Below are 27,283 nucleotides of genomic sequence, written 5' to 3' on the forward strand. Positions count from 1 at the left end.
CGCACTCTTAATTATTAATGCCATTGACCATTTTTCTAATTTATCCAATTCAACCCCCCCCACCCCGAACCCCACACACACACACACACACACACACACACACACACACACACACACACACACACACACACACACACACACACACACACACACACACACACACACACACACACACACACACACACACACACACACACACACACACACACACACACACACACACACACACACACACACGCACACACACACGCACGCACGCACGCACGCACGCACGCACGCACGCGCGCGCGCGCACACACACACACCGTTTCAGGGGACACTCCTGGTACCACCATCACCATCAGACACAGGAGCTGACATCTACACCCTGACACACACACAGCCTCACCCCCCCACTTCCCCCCCCCACTACGGATCGTGCCCATCTCTACAATATTGCTTTTGTTCTGTTCTTCTTTACTTCATTGGCTGTCGTTGTCTATATCGCCCCCCACCCCCCCCTCTGCTTCCTGTTCTCCCTGGCAGGGGGTCCCCCGGCACGCAGCCACGCGCACCCCTTCACTTCAGGCTCCTCTTCAAGCCTTTGGACGATCTATTAGCGGCGATTAGCACCGTAAACGAGACGGGGGAGACAAAAGAGGAGAGAGAGGGGGAGGGGGGGAGCTGGGTCTGGGCGGTGGGGGGAGGTGGAAGGGAGGGGGGGGGGGACAGTGGGGGCTCCAACCAGCCCAGGCCGCGCTTTGTGGGTAAATTACTGAGGAACAACTTGGTCCAATCCCGTTTAATTCTCTCCGTCGGGCGTCTGACCTTTCTCCAGCAGATGTCCGGGATAAGGCAGGACAGCCTGTCTGTGTTGGGCCGTACAGACACAGACCCCCCCCCCCCCCCCCCCAGCTCAGAACGAACGGGGGGCTTAGACGTGGTGGGGCACTATCTCCTGGACTGGAGGGCGGGTGTTTGATGCTTGATTGATCCAAATCTGTCCCTATCAGTTATTAGCCCCCATGTGCCCCGGCAGTGGGTCAATACAGCGTTCAAACCATGGAATCAGCAGGTTGACATTATTGAGCAGAATGTCGATACGTATGGTTGATAATGCGATGACACGTTCTGGGAATGTTATGAAGCAGCAAGTCATTATAAAAAAAGGAAATCTGTTGACTTGGTGCTTTCGTTCCGGGAATCGTTTGGCTCGAACGGGCAAGGAATAATTCTTATTTTTTATAATATGAATATTGATGAAGATAAATCTTCGGGGAAAGGTTGATATATTATTTCCATAGTAGATATTCATTTTCTTCCCTCCCATCTTTTTGCTTGTATGGGCTAGTAGAAACACACACACACATAAAAACACGCACACACACAAATCACAGATGCATTGCAGAGAATATTCCGGGCGACACAATCTCTGAGAAAACTTCCGCAAACTTTGCTTGCCAATTCAGAACTTATCTTGAGTGTGTTCTGCCTGCAGAAGCCTTCTGGCCGTGATGAACGCCTCCCTGGTTAGTCTTTGTTTTGTCACAGCCCATGGTACGTTCAATCACACAGGCTGTCATTATCACAAACCCTGTTCTATTGGCTACAGCGGCCCGCAGTTCCTCCCGTGTGTCCTCAGACAAACGTTGCATTGTGAAACCCCTTCGGTTTCCACACTGTGCTCACAGTCAGCTTGGTTTCTTTGCTGCGTTTTCTTAACATTTAACACAGTGTTGTTTTGTTTGAACAGCTCATTGTATCCGAGTATGAACCAAACACCAGCAACCGCTGGTGTTTGGTTCATACTCAGCCCCGCGCACAACAACTAGCATGAGACATGCACAAAGTTTCAAATGTAGCTTTCTGTTAAAACACTGTGTTGATGATAGCATAATGGTGAAATGGAGGATCAAAACCAGAAGAACTGGACGACTCTAGATGCTCTACATCTACTGTTGTCCATTATGCATGACATGAATTGTTAATCCTTTCATTTTCCGTACAGAATCTTCCTTGCCGAGTCTTATTCTATGTACTTTATGGCTCTCCCAACTTAACCTAGCATATATTGAATCATCTCAGACAAAGAGCAAGAGTTTGATAGTCCAACAAGATGTTGTTGAGCGGGTTTGACAGTTGTTTGTTCCACATACAGCCAGCCAAGAGAAGGCAGGCTCGTGGAGCAGGAGAAATACTCTTATTAGTTTAATACATGCTGGCAGCAGGGGAGATATACAGCCTCATGTGTCACATCAGTATGAAGGGGATCAGGGGCAGATCTCTCTCTCTCTCTCTCTCTCTCTCTCTCTCTCTCTCTCTCTCTCTCTCTCTCTCTCTCTCTCTCTCTCTCTCTCTCTCTCTCTCTCTCTCTCTCTCTCTCTCTCTCTCTCTCTCTCTCTGCAATGTTTGCACCCATTATTTTTCTCCTCTTCTATTGTCATTGAACAATCTCTTGTACATTGTGGCGGGCCTCACACACACGCACACACACACATCGCACGTACGCACGCAGATCCCCATACTAGCTTGTCATTCATACATGAAGGGGCCGTGTGTCCAGGCGGGCGTGCGTCCTGCCGGTGTCACGGTGAAAGATGTCGGAGGCGCATCATGTCATTACTGTTGGCCTGATGTTCCCACGTCCAGGCCTAGAGCTAGCTGAGGGGAAGCATGGACAGAGTGGAGATACACACATTCAAACAGGCAGACCAACAGATAGATATGTAGGATGAGGAGTTAGGAAATGAGAGCAGAAGATATGGACAGCGGACTTGGCCAGGAGAAGACACTTTCTGGTCATGGCTCGAGAGAATAAATACAGTGACAGTAGGATGATGTATGCCGTACTACACACTATATGTTATACACGCACAAACACATGCACACACTCCGTTGGTTCTCAGCAGTGGAGTGCATGAGGATTACATTGTGTGGACCAAGGGGCTCCCAGATAGATTGTTGTGATGTGAACTGTATGAACCTGTGGGATCCAGTGTCTCCTCACTCAGTCCTCGTTTTAGACTAAATCCAGGCTGTTTCCAAAGGATTGTGATAAACAGTTTACCTAACAACACCTTTTTCTTTGTAACAACGAGTTAACAAAAGGTAAATACATAAAAATGGGCATGTGAAAATGAGTTGCCTACTTCAGTCTGTAAAGAAATATTCTAGTAGTGGCAGTAGCCTAGCAACGTAGCGTGCTGCTCCTGAGCGCGTAGGCTACGGTGTGAGACGGCGCACGGCTCTTTCTAACTGAAACTGGCCTCAGCACAGCGGTCGACTGAAGAGAGAGAAAGAAGTCAAAGCGCTGTTGCAGTCGATAACAGGTGACAGCCGGACAGCTGTTGAAGATTGACTGCTTTGAAACATTCCAAGATTTTATTTGTCCAATGTAACAACGCCAGTGCTGCACCTCACCTGGGGTGCGTTCCCACAACAAGGACACAGGATGATGATGATATTGGCAACCGGTTTAGTGTGTAGTTTGAGGGACAATGGTCTATGAAGATGGTAATCACGCTGCCATGCAGGAGATCTCCTTCAGAGTGTGCGGTGATGGCTGGTTGAACCTGTGCACATTGATTAGTCTACGCACCACAGGTGTGCAGCCTCACCTAGCCCGAGAGTCCAATCAGTCTGCCTCAGGCCAGGTGAGGCTGCCTGAACCAGCCATCAATCACACCCGCTCCCCAGTTTGTAATTAAGACGATTCTTAAATTGTTGGCATGTGTGCACTGTCACATCTGCGGTCTGCGGCCTGCAGTAGTGGGTTTGTTATTCTGTAACTTCACGGTTGTCTCCACAGCAAATCCTATCCGGGGTATTTTCTCTGTGTTCAGACAGCCATGACAACACCAGTATGTACCATTCCTATCAGAGAGGTAACCTGTGGTACAAAACAAAGAGTCTACAACTACCTCGCCGCTGTACTCCAGTGTTTGTTCCTAGAGCCGTTTGTTGTGAACTAATACGGGTCACAAGCTTAATGCTAATATACCGCCACATATGCTCATATGTGGCGGTATATTAGATGCTAATATACCGCCACATGACAACATTAGTCCTTACACAGAGTCCTTTGCAAATAATTACACCGCATGAGCAACATCTCCACATAAAATAGAAAGAAAGAAATTGCTTAGTATCCCAGTTTCTGAGTAAACAGAAGATGACCTCTTAAACACGATCCTATTTTCAACTGACAAAAGTAGACTAGATCTGGGATGTTATTACACATTTACATGAAGGATTAGTAGAACAGATTAAGTAGTCAGCATGTGTTTTTGAGTGAATGCACATATTTGTGAGTTTCAATACTGTTCATTACCAATGAATTCCCAATTTCATCTGACATAAGCCATCATAGTTATCTCTGATTGGTCCCTTCTGATTGGCCATGGCTGATTGGTCCTGTGTGATTGGACACGTGTGATTGGTTATGCCTGCATGTTTCTACGGCTCTACCAGGGGGAAGTGACGCTGTTCATACAAAGATGCATGCTTGATTGTGTCTTTGTGTTTCCTAATTACAACAATCAGCGCTAATGAATCAGTAACCGAGGCTCGACTGGGCCGGTCAGACGGCCTCCCTGGGAGTGTGTGTGTGTGTGTGTGTGTGTGTGTGTGTGTGTGTGTGTGTGTGTGTGTGTGTGTGTGTGTGTGTGTGTGTGTGTGTGTGTGTGTGTGTGTGTGTGTGTGTGTGTGTGTGTGTGTGTGAGACAGTGAACATGTGTGTGTGTGTGTGTGTGTGTGTGTGTGTGTGTGTGTGTGTGAGAGACAGTGAACATGTGTGTGTGTGTGTGAGACAGTGAACATGTGTGTGTGTGTGTGAGACAGTGAACATGTGTGTGTGTGTGTGAGACAGTGAACATGTGTGTGTGTGAGTGTGTGTGTGTGTGTGTGTGTGTGTGAGTGTGTGTGTGTGTGTGTGTGTGTGTGTGTGTGTGTGTGTGTGTGTGTGTGTGTGTGTGTGTGTGTGTGTGTGTGTGTGTGTGTGTGTGTGTGTGTGTGTGTGTGTGTGAGAGAGACAGTGAACAGTGTGTGTGTGTGTGTGTGTGTGTGTGTGTGTGTGTGTGTGTGTGTGTGTGTGTGTGTGTGTGTGTGTGTGTGTGTGTGTGTGTGTGTGTGTGTGTGTGTGTGTGTGTGTGTGTGTGTGTGAGACAGTGAACATGTGTGTGTGTGTGTGTGTGAGACAGTGAACATGTGTGTGTGTGTGTGAGACAGTGAACATGTGTGTGTGTGTACATGAGCCTGCCGTTCTGCCTACGAGTGTGCGTGGCTCATGCGCCCAGCTGCAGTGCCAGAGCTGGGCTCATGTTAGCATCCAGCGGGCTAGCCCCACAGCGCACCAACGCTGTGGGGTTGGACAGAGAGAAAGAGAAAGAGAGAGAGAAGAGGGAGAGAGAGAGAGCAAACAACAAATAGCAAACAACACATTATTAATAATCGAAGATAGATAGTTCCCTAAAGATAACTAACAGTATTTATGACGCTAAAGACAGCTAGCAGAGGTAATAACAGCAGAGCTCACTCTGTCCCTCTTTCTCTTTCTCTTTTTCTCTCTCTCTCTCCCTCTTCTCTTTCTCTCTCTCTCTCTCTCTCCCTCTCTCTCTCTCCTTTCTCTCTCTCTCTCTTTCTCTCTTTCTCTCTCTCTTCTCTTTCTCTCTTTCTCTCTCTCTCTCTCCCTCTTCTCTCTCTCTTTCTCTCTGTCTCTCTCTCTCTCTGTCTCTGTCTCTGTCTCTGTCTCTCTCTCTCTCTCCCTCTCCCTCTCTCCCTCCCTCCCTCCCTCCCTCCCTCCCTCCCTCCCTCCCTCTCTCTCTCTCCCCTAACACATTATTCACCTGGGCCTTCCTGACCATGCGTCCTCTATTGTTCCGTGCGTTTCTGAGGTGGGAGATAAAGCGAGAGACGGACAAAGGGAGGATAACGGAGACTGGGATACATGTCTCCCATTCCCTGTCTAATGGTCTAGACTGGAAACACACAAACGCTCAAGTAACTAAGAATTAACAGCTTATTTATGTATTGCATTGTATGTATCCTGGCACTGAGGACTGTTTGTGTGACACACACAGTGACACATAAACACACACAGTGACACACAAGCACAGTCAGATCAACTATGCACACACATACACACACACACAAACCAAGGGGACCCATAAACACACACATGCATACATCTCTCTCACACACACACATACATACATACATACACACACACACACACACACACACACACACACACACACACACACACACACACACACACACACACACACCACACACACACACACACACACACACACACACACCACACAAACACAGTCAGATCAATGATGCATGCACATAAACACACACAAACAGACACACACACACACATGATGTGATCCACACACATATGTCAGTGGCGGGTCCAATCCTGCCTCTTCAATCTGCCCTGGGGCTAAGCGTTCTGCTACATTTGCACCGGTCCTCCGAAAGCCCAGCGATTAATCCATCATTATGGACACTAACCCATCCCCCCCCCACACACACACACACACACACACACACACACACACACACACCCCGCTGCACACACACATTGTACATTGACACGTATACATTACCTTTCATTAGTTTGGGGCCATCATGCTAACAGACACACAGAAACACTCTCACACACACACACACACACTCACCCTCATCGACATATACACATGGACACACTCCCCCACACACACACACAAGGACATACTGACACACCCGACACACACTTGGATACACACCCTGTGGCTAGTTAATGGTCTGCCTTGGCTACCGACTGGTTCTGAGCAGGAAACAGCTGCTCAACCTGATAAGACCCCCTCGGTCACGGGCAATTCTACTTTGTTTCAAATCACTTGCACGTGTCACATGGATTTATTTATTTATCGTCTGTTATTTGTGTCTTTCTGGGTTCTTTGCCCACGACTCCGGTGATAAAACATCCTCCTGTTGGGGATGACTCATTCCTCCGGGGAGGGGAGAGGAGGTTGTGTGAGCCCCCCCTAGAACAAAGACCCTATGGCCAGAGTCCACCTAGAACCAGCCCCCCTAGAACACAGACCCTATGGCCAGAGTCCACCTAGAACCAGCCCCCTAGAACACAGAGCCTATGGCCAGAGTCCACCTAGAACCAGCCCCCCAGTAACACAGAGCCTAGGGCCAGAGTCCACCTAGAACCAGCCCCCCCTAGAACACAGAGCCTATGGCCAGAGTCCACCTAGAACCAGCCCCCAGAACAAAGACCCTATGGCCAGAGTCCACCTAGAACCAGCCCCCCAGTAGCACAGAGCCCATGGCCAGACCAGGGACAGCCTTCGTCCTGTGAGAGTGAACTATAGTTCTATAATGAAACACAGCTACTTGGCTCAGTCTTTAAATAATGAACACTGTATGTAAGCCTATAATGCGCTCGCCTCAGCTCAGGAGGTAGAGCGGCTTCACTTGTAACAGGATGGCTGGCGGCCCCTCCCAGCTTGGTTTCGAGGTGTCCTGAGCAAGGCACCTCGCCCTACCTGCGTCCGACGAGCTGACGCCTCGCTGTTCGCGTTGGATAAAAGTTTCTTCTAAATGCCCTAATTCTAAATCTAGTCATTCGTAACTAGTAGGAAGCAAAAGACACATCTTCTAAGCTTTTATTTTTCTTAAAGTGCTCTTCAGTGAACAGCGATAAACATGGCCTGACACTCATTAGAAGAGCAGTCACTCTCAGTTCCCCTTTCCTCCTTTTGTCTCCTGTCACCCTTTAAGGTTTACAATCTTTACATTCATGCACTAAGCCATATAATAATAAGCCATCCATATTCAAAGCACACTTTAATACCCATTAACACGATTCATCGGATGATATTCACCTCCACTTTGATTCTAAGAAGCGACTCTGCCAGTGAACAATGAAGACATGAGGGTGCTGACGAAGTGTTCTAAGTGGCGTGCTGTTTTGTGTTTGAACTGAGGACTGTGTACGGCTTGCTTAGCTGCTGCTGTTCATCTGACTCAATGAGATAGCACTCGAGCCAATGATTTTTGCAATCATAAACTGTGAGAGTGTGTGTGTGTGCGTGTGTTTGTGTGTCTATGTATGTGAGAATACAATGCAAAAAAACTGTTGGCTTCCACAAAAATGACAGATTCGTAGTGAAAATAATTTTTCATGGAGTCATGGTGAGTCCACATAAAGCGAAAGAAAACACACACACACACACACACACACATAAATGTGTTATTGCTGATTCAATTCACAATAGACACATTGTTGTCTTGATTTTAATAACTAGTGTTTTTTTAAGACATATAAGAGAAAACACACACACGCACGCACGCACGCACAAACACACACACACACGGACGGAATGGAGCTTAGCGTTGCCTCCAGCTGGGTGAGGCTGAGTGTATCAGGCGCTCTCTCTCTCTCTCTCTCTCTCTCTCTCTCTCTCTCTCTCTCTCTCTCTCTTGTCTCTCTCTCTCTCTCTCTTGTCTCTCTCTCTCTCTCTCTCTCTCTCTCTCTCTCTCTCTTGTCTCTCTCTCTTGTCTCCTCTCTCTCTCTCTCTCTCTCTCTCTCTCTCTCTCTCTCTCTCTCTTGTCTCTCCCTCTCTCTCTCTTGTCTCTCCCCTCTCTCTCTCCGTCTCTCTCTCCCTCTCTGTAAAGCCTGATTAATACATGTTACAGCTGGCCCTTGTAATCTTATTACACAATCTGCCCATAACTAGAGGAGGCGCTCCAGCAGTGTGTTGGGCATCTCCAGTGGACGAGGCCCTCTCAGTGGACGGAGGCCCTCTCAGTGGACGGAGGCCCTCTCAGCCAGCCTCCAGGGCTCCTTTTCATCTCCCTATTGTTTATTGTCCTGGACGACCGGCCTGGATGAGTTCACCTTCGGGCGGACCAACAATCACAACGATCGTTATCAGGTTGAACAAATGTTTATAAAGCCTTCAACTAGATTGCATGGAATAACATGTTGAATGTGTAGATTTACTATGTATTCTAAACAAAATGAATCGGTCCATTTGCCTTTCAGAACATTGTGCTGCAAACAACAGACTTCTCCAGTTAACTTCTTATGCATGGTCTGCGAACTGGCTTCTAGGTCTGATTGGCTTTGAGGGGCGGTCACTGACCGGAGCTTAGAGAGCAACCGGCCACTGAACAGGTTCAGTGACCCCAGAGCACCTTGGTTTTCTGTCGTGTGTGAGACAGTTCCCCATTATCGAATTTGGTGCACTTAGGTTACAAAAACAAAAATATAATTTTATAAGAGTTGAGATGAGAAGTGTGTGTGTCGTGCATGCATGCATGCATGAATGCGTGTGTGTGTGTGTGTGTGTGTGTGTGTGTGTGTGTGTGTGTGTGTGTGTGTGTGTGTGTGTGTGTGTGTGTGTGTGTGTGTGTGTGTGTGTGTGTGTGTGTGTGTGTGTGTGTGTGTGTGTGTGTGTGTGTGCGCGCGTGCGTGCGTGCAGTGCGCGCGCGCACAGATGCACAAAATAGATTTTAGGGTTGTGTGTTTTAAATCTGCAGAGCTTAATGGTGTACTGCACAATTAACATTGAATCATATTCCTATTCAACTAGACTCATGACCTGCAGCTGAGGTATCCTCGGCTGAACCACCCCAGAGATATGAAGTCGGGTCGCAAATGATCAAGGCAGCCGTCCCTCTTTGGGGATCTGCAGTCTTATCTCGTCATAGAACGCAAGCGTCTTCCTTTAATGTTTCGGCTTCTAGAAGAGCTGCATGATGAGCCGATGCTGAACTACACCAGATACAGTTCATCTTGGTTCCGGTTCTGTTTTGTTGTTCAACTGCTTATATTCTTCTGTTTTTTCTACTGGTTGAGGCCAGGCTACGGCTTCGGCACTGATCACAGGACAATGTTATACCTTTTTTTTCTAAAGTTGTAAACACAACTGAGAGCCCTTGAATATACCAACCCACAAACACATAGGTTACACAATACATCTGTAATGAAACAGATGTTTAACTATGCAGCTTGCGAAGTTTAGGACTTGCCAAGTGTAGATGTCCTCGATGTTAATGAAGTGACATCAAAAGCAATTGCACTTATATATATAAGTGCAGTGGTCAAATTTGTCCATTAACAGACAGATAATTCTGTAACCTGTGGTCATGTTATTGAGTTAGCCAAACTTGGTTTCTTGGTTTGTTATTTGTACTGTTGTTGATTGAAGGAATGATTCAGCCAAATGCAACTATTTTAAGAGGAACTATTTCTTGAAGATATAATCCCCTTTGTGATTAGAGGACATTATTGCTACCATGTGCTAAGTCTGTGCTAAAAGAGTGTATTTATCAGATGGGCATCTCTTATATTTTTGATTTTTTTTCTCAGATTAGATACTGTTTATTTTCCATCCTGATTTTAGTGACCTCTGAATCCTCTTTGTGAATAGTGTTTGTATAGTCTTACATAGTTCTGACCAGTGTGGTGACCTCACACTGGGAACCAGTATAGGCTGGTTCCCAGTGTGGTGACCTCACACTGGGAACCAGTATAGGCTGGCGAGAGGGAAAGGGAGGACGAGGAGAGCTGAGCCGTGAGAGAGAATGAGCCTTGCTTCCACAGCACTGAGCAATCTTCAGTGCACACTCCCCTAGTTCACTTCTGATATAATATCTAGGGGGTCACAAGTTTGATCACACGCTGCTCACACCAGCTGAGAGGCCCTCCACACACATGCAAGCAAATGCATACACGCATTGACTCACGCATGCACACACACACACACACACACACACACACACACACACACACACACACACACACACACACACACACACACACACACACACACACACACACACACACACACACACCACTTCTATTCCACTGGAAAGACTAAAATTGGCTAAAATGATCTTTTAATCATTTGTTTTACCTGATTAAAACCTTTGTGTACAGTGTGTCTGTGTGCATTTGTGTGAGAATGCTTGTGTGTGTGTTTTGTGCTTTTTGAAGTCTTTCTTGCAGTAATGGATTTCTTTCGAAAGAGTGCATTGCTGCTGTGTTCATCGTGTCCTGTGACCTGTCAGAAAGATCTTCTGATGCTCGATTACCCAGCGTCTGTGTAGCCCGCTGCCCTCAACCCATTCCTGATACTGCCTTGCTCCAGGAGGCAGCACTAGGAATAGTACTGAGCCTTGTGCTGAGGACAGTATGACCACATGACCACACTGGGAAATTATTAGTCAGTTAAACAACGCATTTTGCACCCATTCGCCCTGGCCTAAAGCGTGGGGGCGTTCTCACTGGTTTAAACTCCGTCCAAAGCCCAAATCTCACAGCCTTGTCGGGGTTGATGTGAAATCATGTTTTGGAATTTTTGCTTCCAAAATAAACTAACCCTAACTCCTTCTATTTATTTTTGTGCTGATGTAACTGACAGTGGCAGGCTGAAGCCCGAGAAGTACTTTGCGTCGCTTCCTCCTGAGTTTCCCACCACGGGGCTTGAGTTCAGGTCTTTATTGCCGCTCCACTAGAGTCTGACTCGACCATAGGAAAAGGTGGTTGATTCCTATACAGTCAAGTAGGCGTAGCTATCGTCTTGCGTTATCTTTATTTGTGCTTCAGAACTCGAGCTGATTGCAATCACGTTGCAGTTGCGTGACAAATATGATGCAAAAGTTCTGTTCTGTGGGTTTTGGGCTTAAAGGTTAAAGAGGTGGGCTGCCATCTGAGTTAATGCACTCTCATTCCCACAGAGGACGTGGCTGGGGGTAGGTTAACCCTAACATTAACTCTAACCCCAACCCTAACATTAACTCTAACCCTAACCCTAACCCTGACCCTGACCTTAACCCTAGCCCTAGCCCTTACCCTGACCCTGACCCTGACCCTAACCCTGACCCTGACCCTAACCCCAGTCCCGGGTCAGAAGCACAGCCAGCCGTCCTGATCTTAATCTGGGCCTGACGTCTTCTGCTGAGACCTTTTGTACCTGTGGGGTCGTCTCTGCCCTTTGTACTGTTCCCTAACACACACACACACACACACACACACACACACACACACACACACACACACACACACACACACACACACACACACACACACACACACACACACACATCACACACACACACACACACACACACACACAGAGAGACACATGCATGTATTCACACACAGGTTTTCAGTTCACAGAGTTCACAAAGTTCACACGTTTACCTTAAAGGCAGATCATGTGTCCTCTCTCTACACATTTCATAGGTGAGAGTCATAGGAATAAGGATCCTGAGCTGTTTCCAGTATATGAGGCCATGTCTCCTTCGTTCTCTACCCTCATTGTTGCATAGTAGGTCAGGCTTTGATTTCTTCTTGACCCTATAGCTGTGTGCTGTACAGTGGTCTTGCAGATGACTGGATCAACCAAAGGGGCCATTGCTCTAATTACAATGTATTTAATTAGTATTGATCTCATTTCTTACCGGTGCCCTAATACAATTGCCGGGGGGCAGCTTGAAACCTTTTGAGCGCATACGTTTATGTAAATGAGGTGGTGCCTATGGATAAACAATGCTGTTGTCTTTCACAAACAATGTCTGGATGGTAATCTTAGTGGTGGTACTGCCGTGGCAGGCTTGCTCTACTAGTGCAAACATTAGCTCCCCTCAAGCGTCTTGGTTGAGAGAAGCTATTTGCAATTCAAATCCTCGAGTGGCAGTGTTACATTCTGTCATGGGTGGCTCTCTATTCGCCTTACCGCCTTTTTTGCCAAGAGGCGGCCATATTTCATGTGAATATTACAGACTTCCTAAACGTTTGCTTCCTTAAGATAAAACACAATTATTGCTGGCTCTAATATTACATGATGACCTTTACATGTGTACTGTATTCCCTACTTCTGTTTTGATCAGTGTAGTTGATAACTGCCCCACATAGTCAATGCCCTGTCTATTGCCTCCTGCCCAAAGGCCCAGTGGTTTATTGCGATAGATATGGCCTTGAGATACCAGCTGCAGACCCATGTTGTTAACCTTCCACACCTCGTATCAAACCCACTCTTCATCCCTGCAACTCCATATCCCCCCCTAACTACACTAAATGTGTGTGTGTGTGTGTGTGTGTGTGTGTGTGTGTGTGTGTGTGTGTGTGTGTGTGTGTGTGTGTGTGTGTGTGTGTGTGTGTGTGTGTGTGTGTGTGTGTGATTTTCTATGTATAACCGTGGGTGTTTTAGAGTGTGTGTGTGTGTGTGTGTGTGGTGTATTTGTGTGCTTTTTTACCATGTTTAACTGTGGTTGTGTTATAGTATGTGTGTGTGTGCATGTGTCTGTGTGTGTATGTGTTTAACCATGTACAACCGCGGTGTGTGTGTGTGTGTGTGTGTGTGTGTGTGTGTGTGTGTGTGTGTGTGTGTGTGTGTGTGTGTGTGTGTGTAACGGTGTATTAATTAAGTGAATCTACAACTTTGTCACCACAGAAGGCCCTGTGTCAGTGATACAAACTTCAGTGTGTTTGTGTACCTGCCACCCCAGGATTCTAACTCAAAAACACAAACGCACACACACACACACACACACACACACACACACACACACACACACACACACACACACACACACACACACACACACACACACACACACAGGAGTGTGATGGAGTTGTCTTTTCAACAACCTGGTATTTGTTGTTTACTAACCCTCAGCCCCCAATCCTCTCACATCATTCGTAGTCGGCTATTGCCACATCAAGGCCAGAATTGCTCTTTTCCAGCTTTGATTCACAAACAGCATTTCTCATGTTCTTATCCATTGTTATAATAACAAATATGTATGTTGTGAGTGAATTGGCAGAAAAGCTCATATGTATTTGAGCCACGCCAGCCCTTGTTGAAACAGAGGTGTTAAAAATGGCTTGGGTTTGTTAGACCTTCATCTCTGTGTCAAACAGCCAACAGTTGCACAGCCGTTCAGCAACGGCCTCATGTGCTACCAATGTGAGTAAAAAGTTTAATCATTTTAACAACTGGCTAAGGTGGGTGATAACAGGTTAGATATGAAACCTGCTTTCCTATGTAACTTTCTACTGCAGCTATAAAAAATATCAGAGCTAGAAAGTTTCTCAAAATAAAAGCCTGCCCAGCCATGAGCCAATCCTTCTGGGAAATGTTTCGCTAGGAATTTGATTTATTGCTGATTTATGCTCCCTCCCCCCCCCCCCCCCTTTTGATTGATGGCAACAATAGAAGTCATGTATTTTATATTCCTAGAAAAATACCAGGAATTAATTTGCATTTCTTAAATCGGCAAGTTAGCTTAATGTTGTAACGTGTTTCATGAGCTGTAAATAATTGATATTACAAATACTTGCTGAAAGAAAATGAACACAAGGGGTTCATCTGAGATCAGACTCCTGACATAAGGAAGGTTGTTCCTTGAATCATTGGTAGATGAGGTGCTATTAGAATACCATAAGATCAGTTGGCTTTCATGTTGATATAATTATGCAATACCGGTGCAATACAAGTATACCTTCCTGCATCATGACATCTAACACATCAGGAGGACATTCAGAAACTTTGAAAGCGTGTTCTGCTAATTCACTTTTCCACCCACGTCACCCAGAGCTACAAAACATCTGAACCACCCACAAAAAAACATTCGTGAACACTACCACTGAGACAGGTATGTCTGAACAAACACAGCGGCCATTGAAGGGCCGTGGACAGGGAGACGGCCAGCTTGTCTTTCCCCTCCTGCTCAGCTCCTTTCTGCTAATCCCCGCCGAAGGATTCAGTTCTCAGCCCTCTCTCCACACCTCACAAACCCTACGGGAGGACACACTCGGCTTCCACTGCTGGTGTAACTCAGCCCGGCCCGAGGCCAGAGCGTGACGATGGCCCCCGTCCCACCCTCAGCCTAAAGCCGGCCGGCGACCACAGCACCGGTCATCAGAGAAAGCCTGCAGTGCCTGCACTAATCTCCCAGAGAGGGAGGGAGGGAGGGAGGGAGAGAGGGAGAGGGAGAGAGAGAGAGAGAGAGAGAGAGAGAGAGAGAGTCCTCCAACACATGCGTATGTGTTGGAGGACGTTCTCGTGTATACATACGTATGTGTTGGAGGACGTTCCTCGTGTATACATACGTATTACCCTTTTCCTCCCATCAACACGAGACACTCTCAGGCACCACGGACACACAGCTATGCTTTGTTTCGTCTGCCTGACTGTAAGCTAATCTGTCTGTCTGTCTGTGAGTCATTCTACCTGTCTGTTGGTCTGCATGTCTGTGAGTGAATCTGTCCGTCTGTCTCTTTCTCTGAGTAAATCGGTGTGTCTGAACTTGTGTCTGCGAGTGAGTCTGCATGTCTGTCTCTCTGAGGGGCGGTCGGTCTGCCGTCCGCCGGGGCCAGCTGACTAATGCTGAGCCATGTTTGCACTGCTGCCGTGACAACCAACAAGAGCTCCAGCTGGGAGGAAGGCGAGCTAGAGGACAGCGAGGGACGAGAGCAAACAGAGCGGCTCCAAGGGGGGGGGCTGGAGGTCTATAAATATATATCTATAGCATAGAGAGAGACACAGGGGGAGATAGAAGAGGAGAGTCGTTGGCAGAGGGATGATGTCACCGATGCCTAATTGAGAGAGAGAGAGAGAGAGAGAGAGGGAGAGGGGGAGGGGGAGGGAGAGAGAGAGAGAGAGAGAGAGAGAGGGGGGGAGGGGGAGGGAGAGAGAGAGAGAGAGAGAGAGGGGGTAGGGGGAGGGGGAGGGAGAGGGAGAGAGCTAAAGAGACAGCAGGAAAGGAGGGGGGGGAGGGGGAGTGCTCATCAGGGGTGCTCGTCTTGGGTGTCACCAGGAGCAGCAGCAGCGATGGAAACCTGTTCCAGTCACGGGGACACTGAATCATGTGACCAGACCACTGGGAAGCTCACATTGCACGATGACATCACCCTTTAGGAGAGGAGAGAGAGAGGAGAGAGAGAGAGAGAGAGAGAGAGAGGAGAGAGAGAGAGAGAGAGAGAGAGAGAGAGAGAGAAGAGAGAGATGAGGAGAAGAGAGAGAGAGAGAGAGAGAGAGAGAGAGAGAGAGAGAGAGAGGATAAATAGATATGGAAATGGTTCCAGTCTGTGTGCTCCTTTTGTGTCTGTCTGTCTGTCTGTCGGTATGTCCGTCTGTCTGTCTGCCCTGTTGCCTGCAGTGTTGCTACCCGTGGGCTCTATCTCTTTGGAAGCTTTCGCCCTAGTCATGCTTTACCAGTCTTTGCGTTTGTATCGCTCAGTGTTTGTCACCCTGTTTGACGCCGTCTGCCTGCTGGCTCTTTTACAGTCTCTCTGCCTTATTGTCAGTCTTTATGTCTAAAACCTGAAAGTCTGTCTGGCTCCCCTTGAAGATCTGCTGGGGGAGTGAAAATAAGCCCACAGATAGATGGAAGGAGCACGGGCATGTGGACATATGGCGGAGGCAGGAACTGGGCCACCTATTACACTTTTCTGCAGTTTTACAATTTTATTGCTGACATCTCAAATCTATGAGATCAAAAGTATAATTGAGGCATTGTTGTTGTGTGAGTGTCTGTGTGTAAATGTTTGTGTGTTTGTGTGTATATATTTGTGTGTGTGTGTGTGTGTGTGTGTGTGTGTGCGTGTGTGTATGTTTTGCAGGGCACTCCAACCATTCGGCCTAACAGCAGAACACGCAATATTGTGTTGTCACACAAACCAGAATTGGCTAGGCAAAAATCTTTCCATTCAAACTAATTTAAATATTCCACATGACCTAACCTGCCCGTTCAGCCTAGAAATGGCTGAACAGGCTTCTGGACAGGCCTGTTTCCCTCATCAAGGGCATCACAGAAAGAGGAGTTCAAATAACCTGTGTTATTGGTCGGACTGCACTTGGAAAGGTATATCCATTGTCGTGCAAAGAGCCCAATTGGAATCGGGTAATAATCATTACCATCGATCACTGGAACGAGGTCGGATAGCTTAGAGAGTAAGGGGGAGAGAGAGGAGAGAGGGTAGGGGAGAGGAGAAGGGAGGGGAAAGGAGAGGGGAGAGGAGAGGGGAGAAAGGAGAGAGGCAAGGAGAGAGAAGAGGAGAGGGGGGGAGGACAGAGGAGAGAGGCGATGGGGGGAGAGGGGAGATGGGAGAGAAGAGGGGAGAGGAGAAGAGAGACGAGAGAGGAGAGGAGAGAGGGGAGAGGAGAGGGGAGAGTAGAGGAGAAGAGAAGACAGGAGAGAGAGGAGAGGAGAGAGGGGAGAGGAGAGAGGGAAGAACAGAGAAGGGTGCCTCTGGACCTGTTCATTAAATTAGCTGAGCTGGAAAGTTTGAGCCACCAGAGCTAATGGTTTCTTGCCGAGCCGCGGCACGCTCGAGGCCCAGCCGGCGTGCGGCGTTCTCCGAGGCCGGAGCAATCAATGTCATTCCGATGCATGAGGATTCAGCGAGACAGCGCCTGATCAAAGACGCGATTAGAGAGGAGCTTAAAGAGGTATTCTGCACACGTCCCGGCTTAATGCCGCTGTGCGTGTGATTGAGATGTTGCGTTTATCCACCCCTCCTTCCTGGAACTTTGTGTACGAGAATGTTGCCAGGGAAACAGGACTCCTTGATGGAAACTATTCACAAATCAACATCTGCATCCATACTGAGTTGAATAGAGCCTGCGCAGCGACGAGCCAACTGTAGGCCTCTTGTGTCGGTTTCGAGAGGATCCATGAAAAACAACTGCAGGAATATCTTTCCACAACCTTGGATCCCAGCGCTGGATAACAGGCCCACTTTGGCCTTTCCTAAACAATGAGAGATAGAATGATGGGCTATTGTTGAACAAGGCAGAGAATATCTTCAAATCCCCTTTACGCATTGGTGTGAAGAACAGTAGGGATTCTGTGGACCAAGAACCTATAAAAAATATGATATAGATACAAATCCTTAGCCCCTGTATACCCAGTTTGTAAATCAGAAAGAAGAACATTCCGGGCTGAACGTTGTTCACCAGAGCCCAGGACTGAAGGGGCTGGAGGTGAAGAGAGATCACACGTCTTGGCCAGAGAGTGCTATTCGCCGGCCATATGTAACTGGGACAATATGGCTTCTCTGCATGACTCTGTCGGCGGTGCCTCGGTCCCACCATGACCACATGCTGCACAACAGTATTTCCTGTATGGCCCTCCCAACACACACACACCAGATACTCACACATATGCACACGTTGAAACTCATTCTAACATACATGTATGCATATATACAATATTGTGGATGTGGTCATGCACACACACATACAACTTGTACGTAAACATGTCATTTCATTTTGTTACATATATTTTTTAAGCCAGTGTTGGACAGTAATCTGTACACATAATCAGCTGTACACAAATACATGAATTCACACACACACACACACACATGCTCTCTCACACACACACACACACACACACACACACACACACACACACACACACACACTCAAAATAAGTTAGCTCACAATAAATCAACATTTTGATGCAATGTATAAAAAAGCAAGGGTGAGCCTTAGAGTAGCCATGCGTCTCTCCCTGCTACTGAACTGTACTTTCAGCTCTCGCTGTTGCAGTTGGGTATGAGACAGCGCCTGTGGGCTACGGAGTTTAAACTGAAGACTAGACGGCCCGGGGACGCGGGCCCCGGACAGCTTACTGCTCGTCCGATGCAGATACAAGCGCTCTCCTGTGAGTCCAGGCCTCTGTGTGTCCTCGCCCTTCTCCTCTCTTCCACTCCTCGTCTCCCTTCACTCTTTCTAACTTTGGTTCTCTCTATGGGCAGCATTTTAACTCGGCTTGTTAGTATCGTAGCTTGGCAGAGTAAATCTATACCCACAGACACTCCACATACACACACACACACACACACACACACCTACACACACCTACACACACACACACACACACACCTACACACACACACACACCTACACACACACACACACACACACACACACACACACACACACACACACACACACACACACACACACACACCTACACACACACACACACACACACACACACACACACACACACACACACACACCTACACACACACACACCTACACACACACCTACACACACACACACACACACACCTACACACACACACACACACACACACACACACACACACACACACACCTACACACACACACACACACACACACCTACACACACACACACCTACACACACCTACACACACACACACCTACACACACACACACACACACACACACACACACACACACACACCTACACACACACACACCTACACACACACACACACACACACACACACACCTACACACACACACACCTACACACACACCTACACACACACACACACACACACCTACACACACACACACCTACACACACCTACACACACACACACCTACACACACACACACCTACACACACACACACACACACACACACACACACACACACACACACACACACACACACACACACACCTACACACACACACACCTACACACACACCTACACACACACACACACACACACCTACACACACACACACACCTACACACACACACACCTACACACACACACACACACACTCCCCCACTGTCCTCAACATCGATCCCGACTGGGTTGTCTCTGGTCGTCCCATGACGGCCAACATGCTTACTACGTCTCCCCCGGCGCCCCTGATGTGTCCAGCGGTGTGTTCTGCGGTGTGTTCTGCGGTGTGTTCTGCGGTGTGTTCTGCGGTGCGTCCAGCGGTGTGTTCTGCGGTGTGTTCTGCGGTGTGTTCTGCGGTGTGTTCTGCGGTGTGTTCTGCGGTGTGTTCTGCGGTGTGTTCTGCGGTGTGTTCTGCGGTGTGTTCTGCGGTGTGTTCTGCGGTGTGTTCTGCGGTGCGTCCAGCGGTGTGTTCTGCGGTGCGTTCTGCGGTGCGTTCTGCGGTGTGTTCTGCGGTGTGTTCTGCGGTGTGTTCTGCGGTGCGTTCTGCGGTGTGTTCTGCGGTGCGTTCTGCGGTGTGTTCTGCGGTGTGTTCTCTGGTGTGTTCTGCGGTGTGTTCTCTGGTGTGTTCTGCGGTGTGTTCTCTGGTGTGTTCTGCGGTGTGTTCTGCGGTGTGTTCTCTGGTGTGTTCTGCGGTGTGTTCTCTGGTGTGTTCTCTGGTGTGTTCTGCGGTGTGTTCTCTGGTGTGTTCTGCGGTGTGTTCTGCTTTGTGTTCTGCGGTGTGTTCTGCGGTGTGTTCTGCGGTGTGTTCTGCGGTGTGTTCTGCGGTGTGTTCTCTGGTGTGTTCTGCGGTGTGTTCTCTGGTGTGTTCTGCGGTGTGTTCTCTGGTGTGTTCTGCGGTGTGTTCTGCTTTGTGTTCTGCGGTGTGTTCTGCGGTGTGTTCTGCGGTGTGTTCTGCGGTGTGTTCTCTGGTGTGTTCTGCGGTGCGTTCTGCGGTGTGTTCTGCGGTGTGTTCTCTGGTGTGTTCTCTGGTGTGTTCTGCGGTGTGTTCTGCTTTGTGTTCTGCGGTGTGTTCTGCGGTGTGTTCTGCGGTGTGTTCTGCGGTGTGTTCTCTGGTGTGTTCTGCGGTGCGTTCTGCGGTGCGTTCTGCGGTGTGTTCTCTGGTGTGTTCTGCGGTGCGTTCTGCGGTGTGTTCTGCGGTGTGTTCTCTGGTGTGTTCTGCGGTGTGTTCTGCGGTGTGTTCTCTGGTGTGTTCTGCGGTGTGTTCTGCGGTGTGTTCTGCGGTGTGTTCTGCGGTGTGTTCTGCGGTGTGTTCTCTGGTGTGTTCTGCTTTGTGTTCTGCAGTGTGTTCTGCGGTGTGTTCTGCAGTGTGTTCTGCGGTGTGTTCTGCAGTGTGTTCTGCGGTGTGTTCTGCGGTGTGTTCTCTGGTGTGTTCTGCTTTGTGTTCTGCGGTGTGTTCTGCGGTGTGTTCTGCGGTGTGTTCTGCGGTGTGTTCTGCGGTGTGTTCTGCGGTGTGTTCTCTGGTGTGTTCTGCGGTGTGTTCTGCGGTGTGTTCTGCGGTGTGTTCTCTGGTGTGTTCTGCGGTGTGTTCTCTGGTGTGTTCTGCAGTGTGTTCTGCGGTGTGTTCTCTGGTGTGTTCTGCGGTGTGTTCTGCGGTGTGTTCTGCGGTGTGTTCTCTGGTGTGTTCTGCGGTGTGTCCAGCGGTGTGTTCTGCGGTGTGTTCTGCAGTGTGTTCTGCGGTGTGTTCTGCGGTGTGTTCTCTGGTGTGTTCTGCGGTGTGTTCTCTGGTGTGTTCTCTGGTGTGTTCTGCGGTGTGTTCTGCGGTGTGTTCCGTGGTGTGTTCTGCGGTGCGTCCAGCAGTGCTTTCTGCGGTGTGTTCTGCGGTGTGTTCTGCGGTGTGTTCTGCGGTGTGTTCTGCGGTGTGTTCTGCGGTGTGTTCTGCGGTGCGTCCAGCAGTGCGTTCTGCGGTGTGTTCTGCGGTGTGTTCTGCGGTGTGTTCTGCGGTGTGTTCTGCGGTGCGTCCAGCAGTGCGTTCTGCGGTGTGTTCTGCGGTGTGTTCTGCGGTGTGGGGGGGGTGTGGGGGGGGGCCGCACAGTGGGGCTGTGTCAGGCGGAGGGAAGGTGGTCATTTGTCTCATGCTGAATCACTCAGCTGACAGAGCTCACACCCAGCGCAGGGGAATCACACTGGATGCATAGAGAACCCGCAGGGAATTATACAATGCACATTGTGTGTGTGTGTGTGTGTGTGTGTGTGTGTGTCTATTTGGTATTTGTTTTCGCCAATTAAAACTATCATTGCAAAAGGATCGAATGATGAGAGTTAAAGTGAAGAAATTATCATCTTTGTGTTGCAAGTCCCCAAAAAAGTCATGGCATCGATTATTTAAGAAGTATGGCCATGTAGAAACTGACACACACACCATTAAAATGAGGCTAGAGCAGCTACCCACAGGTGTAGCAGGGTCACCATGACTCCATTCTGCCCTGTCAGCATGGCGCACGCTCTCTCTCTCTCTCTCTCTCTCTCTCTCTCTCTCTCTCTCTCTCTCTCTCTCTCCAGCGTCTCCCCCTCTATCTTGTTTTACAACAGACTGCGGTTTTTAATAGAAAGGAGAGCTGTTTAGGTTCAGCACTGAAGTGATTAAAGAACACGACAGAGTGTAACGTCTAGCCTGGGTCACAGGTGCTGTGTGACCTTATGTTTGTGTGTCTGTGTCTGTGTCTGTGTGTGTGTGTGTGTGTGGGGGGGTGCACAATTGTGTGTGTGTGTGTGAATATATAATGAACTGTGTTAACAGGAACATTATAATTCTCAATAAACACATACCAAATACATAGCCCTCATTTCAAGGGCTATCCCCTGCATTGTCCTAAAGCCCTTCTATTGTCCCCCATTATGTGAGTGGCACGCAGATCGGGTTTCCTCCCCTGCAAAGGTGAAGGGACTGGAGAACATTATTGTTTGTTGGGGTTCCAGATTGCCACGTGTACGGTATAATGTAGCAGGCAGCGTGTGAGCGCAGGAACAATCCTCTGGTGTGGAGAAAGGCACCTTAAACGAGACAATGTCTGCGTTGCTGGACATTTTGGTATCTATGGCAACAGAAATGGCAAACACAACACCTGATTCCTAGGTGGCCACCTGTGCCAGTTACTGACTACAGACAAGAACACTCTCTCAGGTTCTCCTCCATTCACCCACGTCCTGCTGCACACATACACACGTAGTCCAGATTAGAACGGCCACATTATAAATACACACATCAAAGCTCTCTCCGAGACCTTCCATTGTATACTGTACACCCAGTCTCTCTCTGGTTCTCTCTGGCTTTCTCTCCTCCCTCTCTCTTCCTGACATAAACACACGTGCACTTATGCCATCTGTAGAGCAGATGCGTTGGAGACGGGGAGAATGGCAGGTCCCGCGTCATTACCATCTCCCTGAGCAAATTAACAAATGATCTATGAAAAGTTGATCGCTTGGGTAGGGGGGGGGGGGGTTGACAGGCTTGGGGTCTCGTCTTGACTACACACACACACACACACACATACTGTACACGCTCCACGTGGGATTATGCATACACTATGCAGATAGGATGCAGCTCCAGTCTTTGTGTGGGGGGGCCAGAGGGAGGCCCCCCCGGGCGATGGGGGGGCAGATTAATATCGGTGCTCCCATCGTTTTCCTTTTTCTCTCCCCCTCTTTCAATGAGGAGGGGCAGAGTCAGTTCCTGTGTCATTGTTAGGGATCCATCTGTTGGGCTTCACACACACGGGCACACATGTGAGCGCACACACACACACACACACACACACGCACACACAGACACACACACACACAATTAAACCTGTTTGACACACTTGTCAGCGAGGGGCTGTTGGCTATATGTTCGGTGTGAGCCATCTGTGGGACTGCAACCCCCATGCACACACTCTCACACACACACACACACACACACACACACACACACACACACACACACACACACACACACACACACACACACACACACACACACACACGCGTTCATGCATGCAGACGTATAGTGTCCATGGGCTACTGCATTTTAATAGATCTCATTCTCCAACATTGACCCAGCCTAGCCACTCACCCTCTCTCTCTTTAACCATGACTACCCCCTACCCCCCTAGCCCCCTACCCCCCTACCCCCCTACCCCCCTACCCCCCCTAGCCCCCTACCCCCCTAGCCCCTAGATGCAAACCACAAGCAAGTTCAAGTTAGGTGGGAATGATTGGAGCAGCGGATGAATGTGTGAGTGGTTGGCTGGACGGCAGATTGGAGAGCAGACTTGTCATGCATTGTTGACTGCTGAAGTAGGCCACCATGCAGACAGGGCAGCTGTAATTATTGCTACCATGCACCCAGCCAGCATCTGAAGTCCCCCCCCCCCAATTTACCCCATCCGCGCATGTCAGATTAATATTAAGCTCTTAATGAAAGATTATCGACGTAGATTAGTCGAGTTGTGATGTGAAAAATCTTTGTTCTAATCTTGGTCAGATTACCTAAATAGACGCAGTATTTTTCCTTCAAAATGTTGTTTCCCATTTGTTTATATTTTCTGTGTTTCTGTGTGTGTGTGTGTGTGTGTGTGTGTGTGTGTGTGTGTGTGTGTGTGTGTGTGTGTGTGTGTGTGTGTGTGTGTGTGTGTGTGTGTGTGTGTGTGTGTGTGTGTGTGTTTGTGTGCATATAATATGCTATGTCTATGTTACTTCAAAGGCTGTCATTACAACTGTTTACACAATAATTACACTCTTTGGAATCATTTTATGAGCATAAATATCCAATCATTTGAACGGAGAAGCAGAGCAGAGTGTAACACACACTGCTGGTAATGAAGCCCTGTGTTGCTGGGATGTGGATGCATCAACATGAATTCGGTAAAGGGCACTGCCGTGCCGGGGCTCGTTCTCAGTATCTGGCTCAAGGACACGTCGGACATGCAAACCGGGGTCATGAAACCCAAACCCCAAGAGGAGGGTCTCTCCCCATCGTAATGTTGTCTGGAGAACGGATAAGTGGTCAGTGAAAGCCATCTCAATTCTAATGTTTGCAGGCAACAAATGCATGTCATCAAATTATTTGAAAATGTATGCGTGCATGTATATGATACATATTTAGCTTATTCATCTTAAACGTATATCTTTGAATTGTCAAGTCTGAAATAATTTCTGCAGCTGACAATGAAGGCATAGACCATCTGTACTTTTTCCGATACGGGCAAGGCTACAAGAAAACCACATATTTGCAATTTGGTGTCAGGAGGTGAAAGTAAGTAATTTTCCTATTGCTTTGAAAGTAAAGTCAGACTGTCAGACTCACTGCTCTCTCACGGAGCGGCTGCTTTAGTTTCAAGGGTTGGACTGTACCACCTCAGCCTTGACGAGAGGGGCCGACTGAAAACGATGTCATCGATCATCTACCGAAATACCGAATAATGTTCACATTAACCGAATCGTTCGGGATCTTCGCAGCAGCGTTCATTCATCCATTTTCAAACATTGTATATTTGTTTTTCGAGCAAAAGTGCTCCAGCTTAACTTTCGGCGCGTCATCGTTTGGATTGCAAGGCACCCCTGAGGGTCTGAGCTCGATGGTACGTTCCGGGTCTCTGCGCGTCTCTCTCTCTCCTGCTGGATCCGTTCTCCTGATGAAGGAGGAAGAGCAGTCTGTCATGTAGAGCTGGCATCTACCCTGTGCTCTGCACGACTTTTGGACATTTTATTGGTCTTCATGACGAGCTTGAAGCTGTTATGTCGGCGGCAGCGGACGGAGCCTGGTGCTTGTTGTGCAGAATTCATTATCTTCTATTTATGTGAGGCTAGAGCAGGCGTTCAGAGAGACCTCCACGGAGACGGGAGAGTATATGCATACGCGTACCCAGACAAGGGTGTCTGATCCAGTCCTTTTACGCAAAAAATAATCGCATCTAAGAAATCGTTACATCGCACTTTTTTTTTTGTAGTATCGTCTTATTGTCTACAAGTCCAGATAATGTATAATACAGTCTGGACCACGGAAAAGGAGGAAGATGATTGGAGAGATGTGATGATGCCCTACTCCACAGAGCTGATCTTTTATATAGAAATGGACCAACCACCAGGTAAGAATGAATGAATGACTGGGTCAGCGGCTGTGGTGTACAGCAGGGTGAATGTGTCTCATGATGAACATGGTCATGGGGATCATGATGACCTGGCAGGGGAACAAGATGAGGTTCACGACTCGACCATCAGGACTGCAGGCCCAAAGCAAATAAAACATTGATGCTTTTCCTGCCAACTTCAGCCTGTAGATCGCTCTATACTAGTTCGGTTTCCTCTGTGATGAGTGCTCAGTGGGCTGTAGTCGTCTCCTCTCTATGCCTGGATAGCCAAGATATAAACTGTGTCCTATTTTGAGATCTTTGTCTTGCTTTTTGACTGACATCCACTGTCAATACGGAATAACGTCATGCAACTAATATTATAGGACAAAACCCAGGCAACTGCGTCCATGGTGATTTGAAATGTGGTTTACTTGGTCACGTTGAGTTACAGCGTTTGTTCCGACCAGACACAGTCACAGTCAGCTTGCTTTGGATTCAACATAAAGAACTCCCATGTAATACAAGTGTTATATCTGAGCATCAGTTCTTACTGCTGGTTCAACGGTGCTCCACCGCACAGATAGAGCCTTCTCCCGGTCCCTGGTGGTAACTAGTAGTAACTAGTTTAACGAGCTGCCGGTGGCAGAGGACCGGGGGGGATGGGACGGAGAGAGGGGGGATGGAGCCCGACAGGGGACGGGGAGACCATCATCAGGGGACAGAAGAACCGAGCTGTTCCAATACTGGATTTCTGTATGACTTCCATTTTCATGCACGTCACAGCAAGTGCCTATTTTTAAGTAAACTGTCACTTCGATTTCATCCATTCATTCATTAATTGTTCAGCTCCGTTCCGCTGTCTCCAGCGGACGGATGTGAGCCGCGGTCCTGAGGAGACGCCGTGCTGTCGGTCGCCGGTCCTCCCGGTTCTCTGAGCTGTACTCTATTGTTACTCTACAGCTTTTACTTGGAACGTGGTGAGAAGTGATCCGGGCTGAACGCAGAGCTCACACTGGTCCTCCAACAGAGGCGCTCTGTTCACCCAGCAGCCTGCTGCCGGTTGTGTTTCTGAGCTCAGATCCTCCGGAGTGACGAACGATCCGACCGCCGCTCTACGGCTCTCCAATGCGTTTCCTTTCTCCCCCCCTTCCTCCCCCCCTTCTCTCTCGCTCTGTCTCTGTCTCAGTCGCTCTCTCCCTCACTGTCGCTCGCTCCCCTTTGTGTCGCCGCCACCGGGCGCGAGGCGAGCCCCCGCTGCCTCGTTGTCGGTGGTGCGCGTGCATGACCTTTTACAGGTGACGCACGCCGCTGTCATTAATCCGTTCATCAATCATAATGCATCGTTTTTGTTCCATTCTAAAATATATATAAATAACATGCAATGAATTGATATAAAATACACATTAAACAATTGAAAGAGTTCCAGCAGACAGAACAAAGACCAACCTGCACACTGGATAGCTCTAAATACTCCACCGGATATGGGGTTTGTGATGAGTAAACAAATATAACATTACTATAAAGCCGTCCATGACTTACACAGTATAAAGAAAGCTGATGTGTGTGTGTGTGTGTGTGTGTGTGTGTGTGTGTGTGTGTGTGTGTGTGTGTGTGTGTGTGTGTGTGTGTGTGTGTGTTTAGAGAGCTTTATAACCCGCTGGTTTCCTAATGATAATCTCAACATTTTGTGACTGCAGCCGTTAACTCTACATTACAACATTCCCCCTGGTTGGCTGTGCACACACACACACACACACACACA

General features: G+C 48.3%; 1 protein-coding gene across 2 annotated transcripts in view; it reads left to right on the forward strand.

Annotated features, from left to right (window-relative positions):
- pik3r3b (phosphoinositide-3-kinase, regulatory subunit 3b (gamma)) overlaps window positions 1-27,283 on the forward strand; it is a 129,648-nt gene that overhangs the window by 91,967 nt on the left and 10,398 nt on the right. Inside the window, exon 1 of one of the 2 annotated variants that reach the window (XM_060067090.1) lies at window positions 25,067-25,536. The exons of the other annotated variant lie outside the window; for it this stretch is intronic. Coding sequence (XP_059923073.1) covers window positions 25,428-25,536 — 109 coding nt within the window. The 5' untranslated portion in view covers window positions 25,067-25,427. Of the gene's footprint in view, window positions 1-25,066; window positions 25,537-27,283 lie in introns of those variants that run through there. 2 annotated transcript variants of the gene reach the window in all.

The sequence above is a fragment of the Gadus macrocephalus genome, chromosome 12 (assembly GCF_031168955.1).
Source record: "Gadus macrocephalus chromosome 12, ASM3116895v1".
NCBI classification, from domain to species: Eukaryota; Metazoa; Chordata; class Actinopteri; order Gadiformes; family Gadidae; genus Gadus; species Gadus macrocephalus.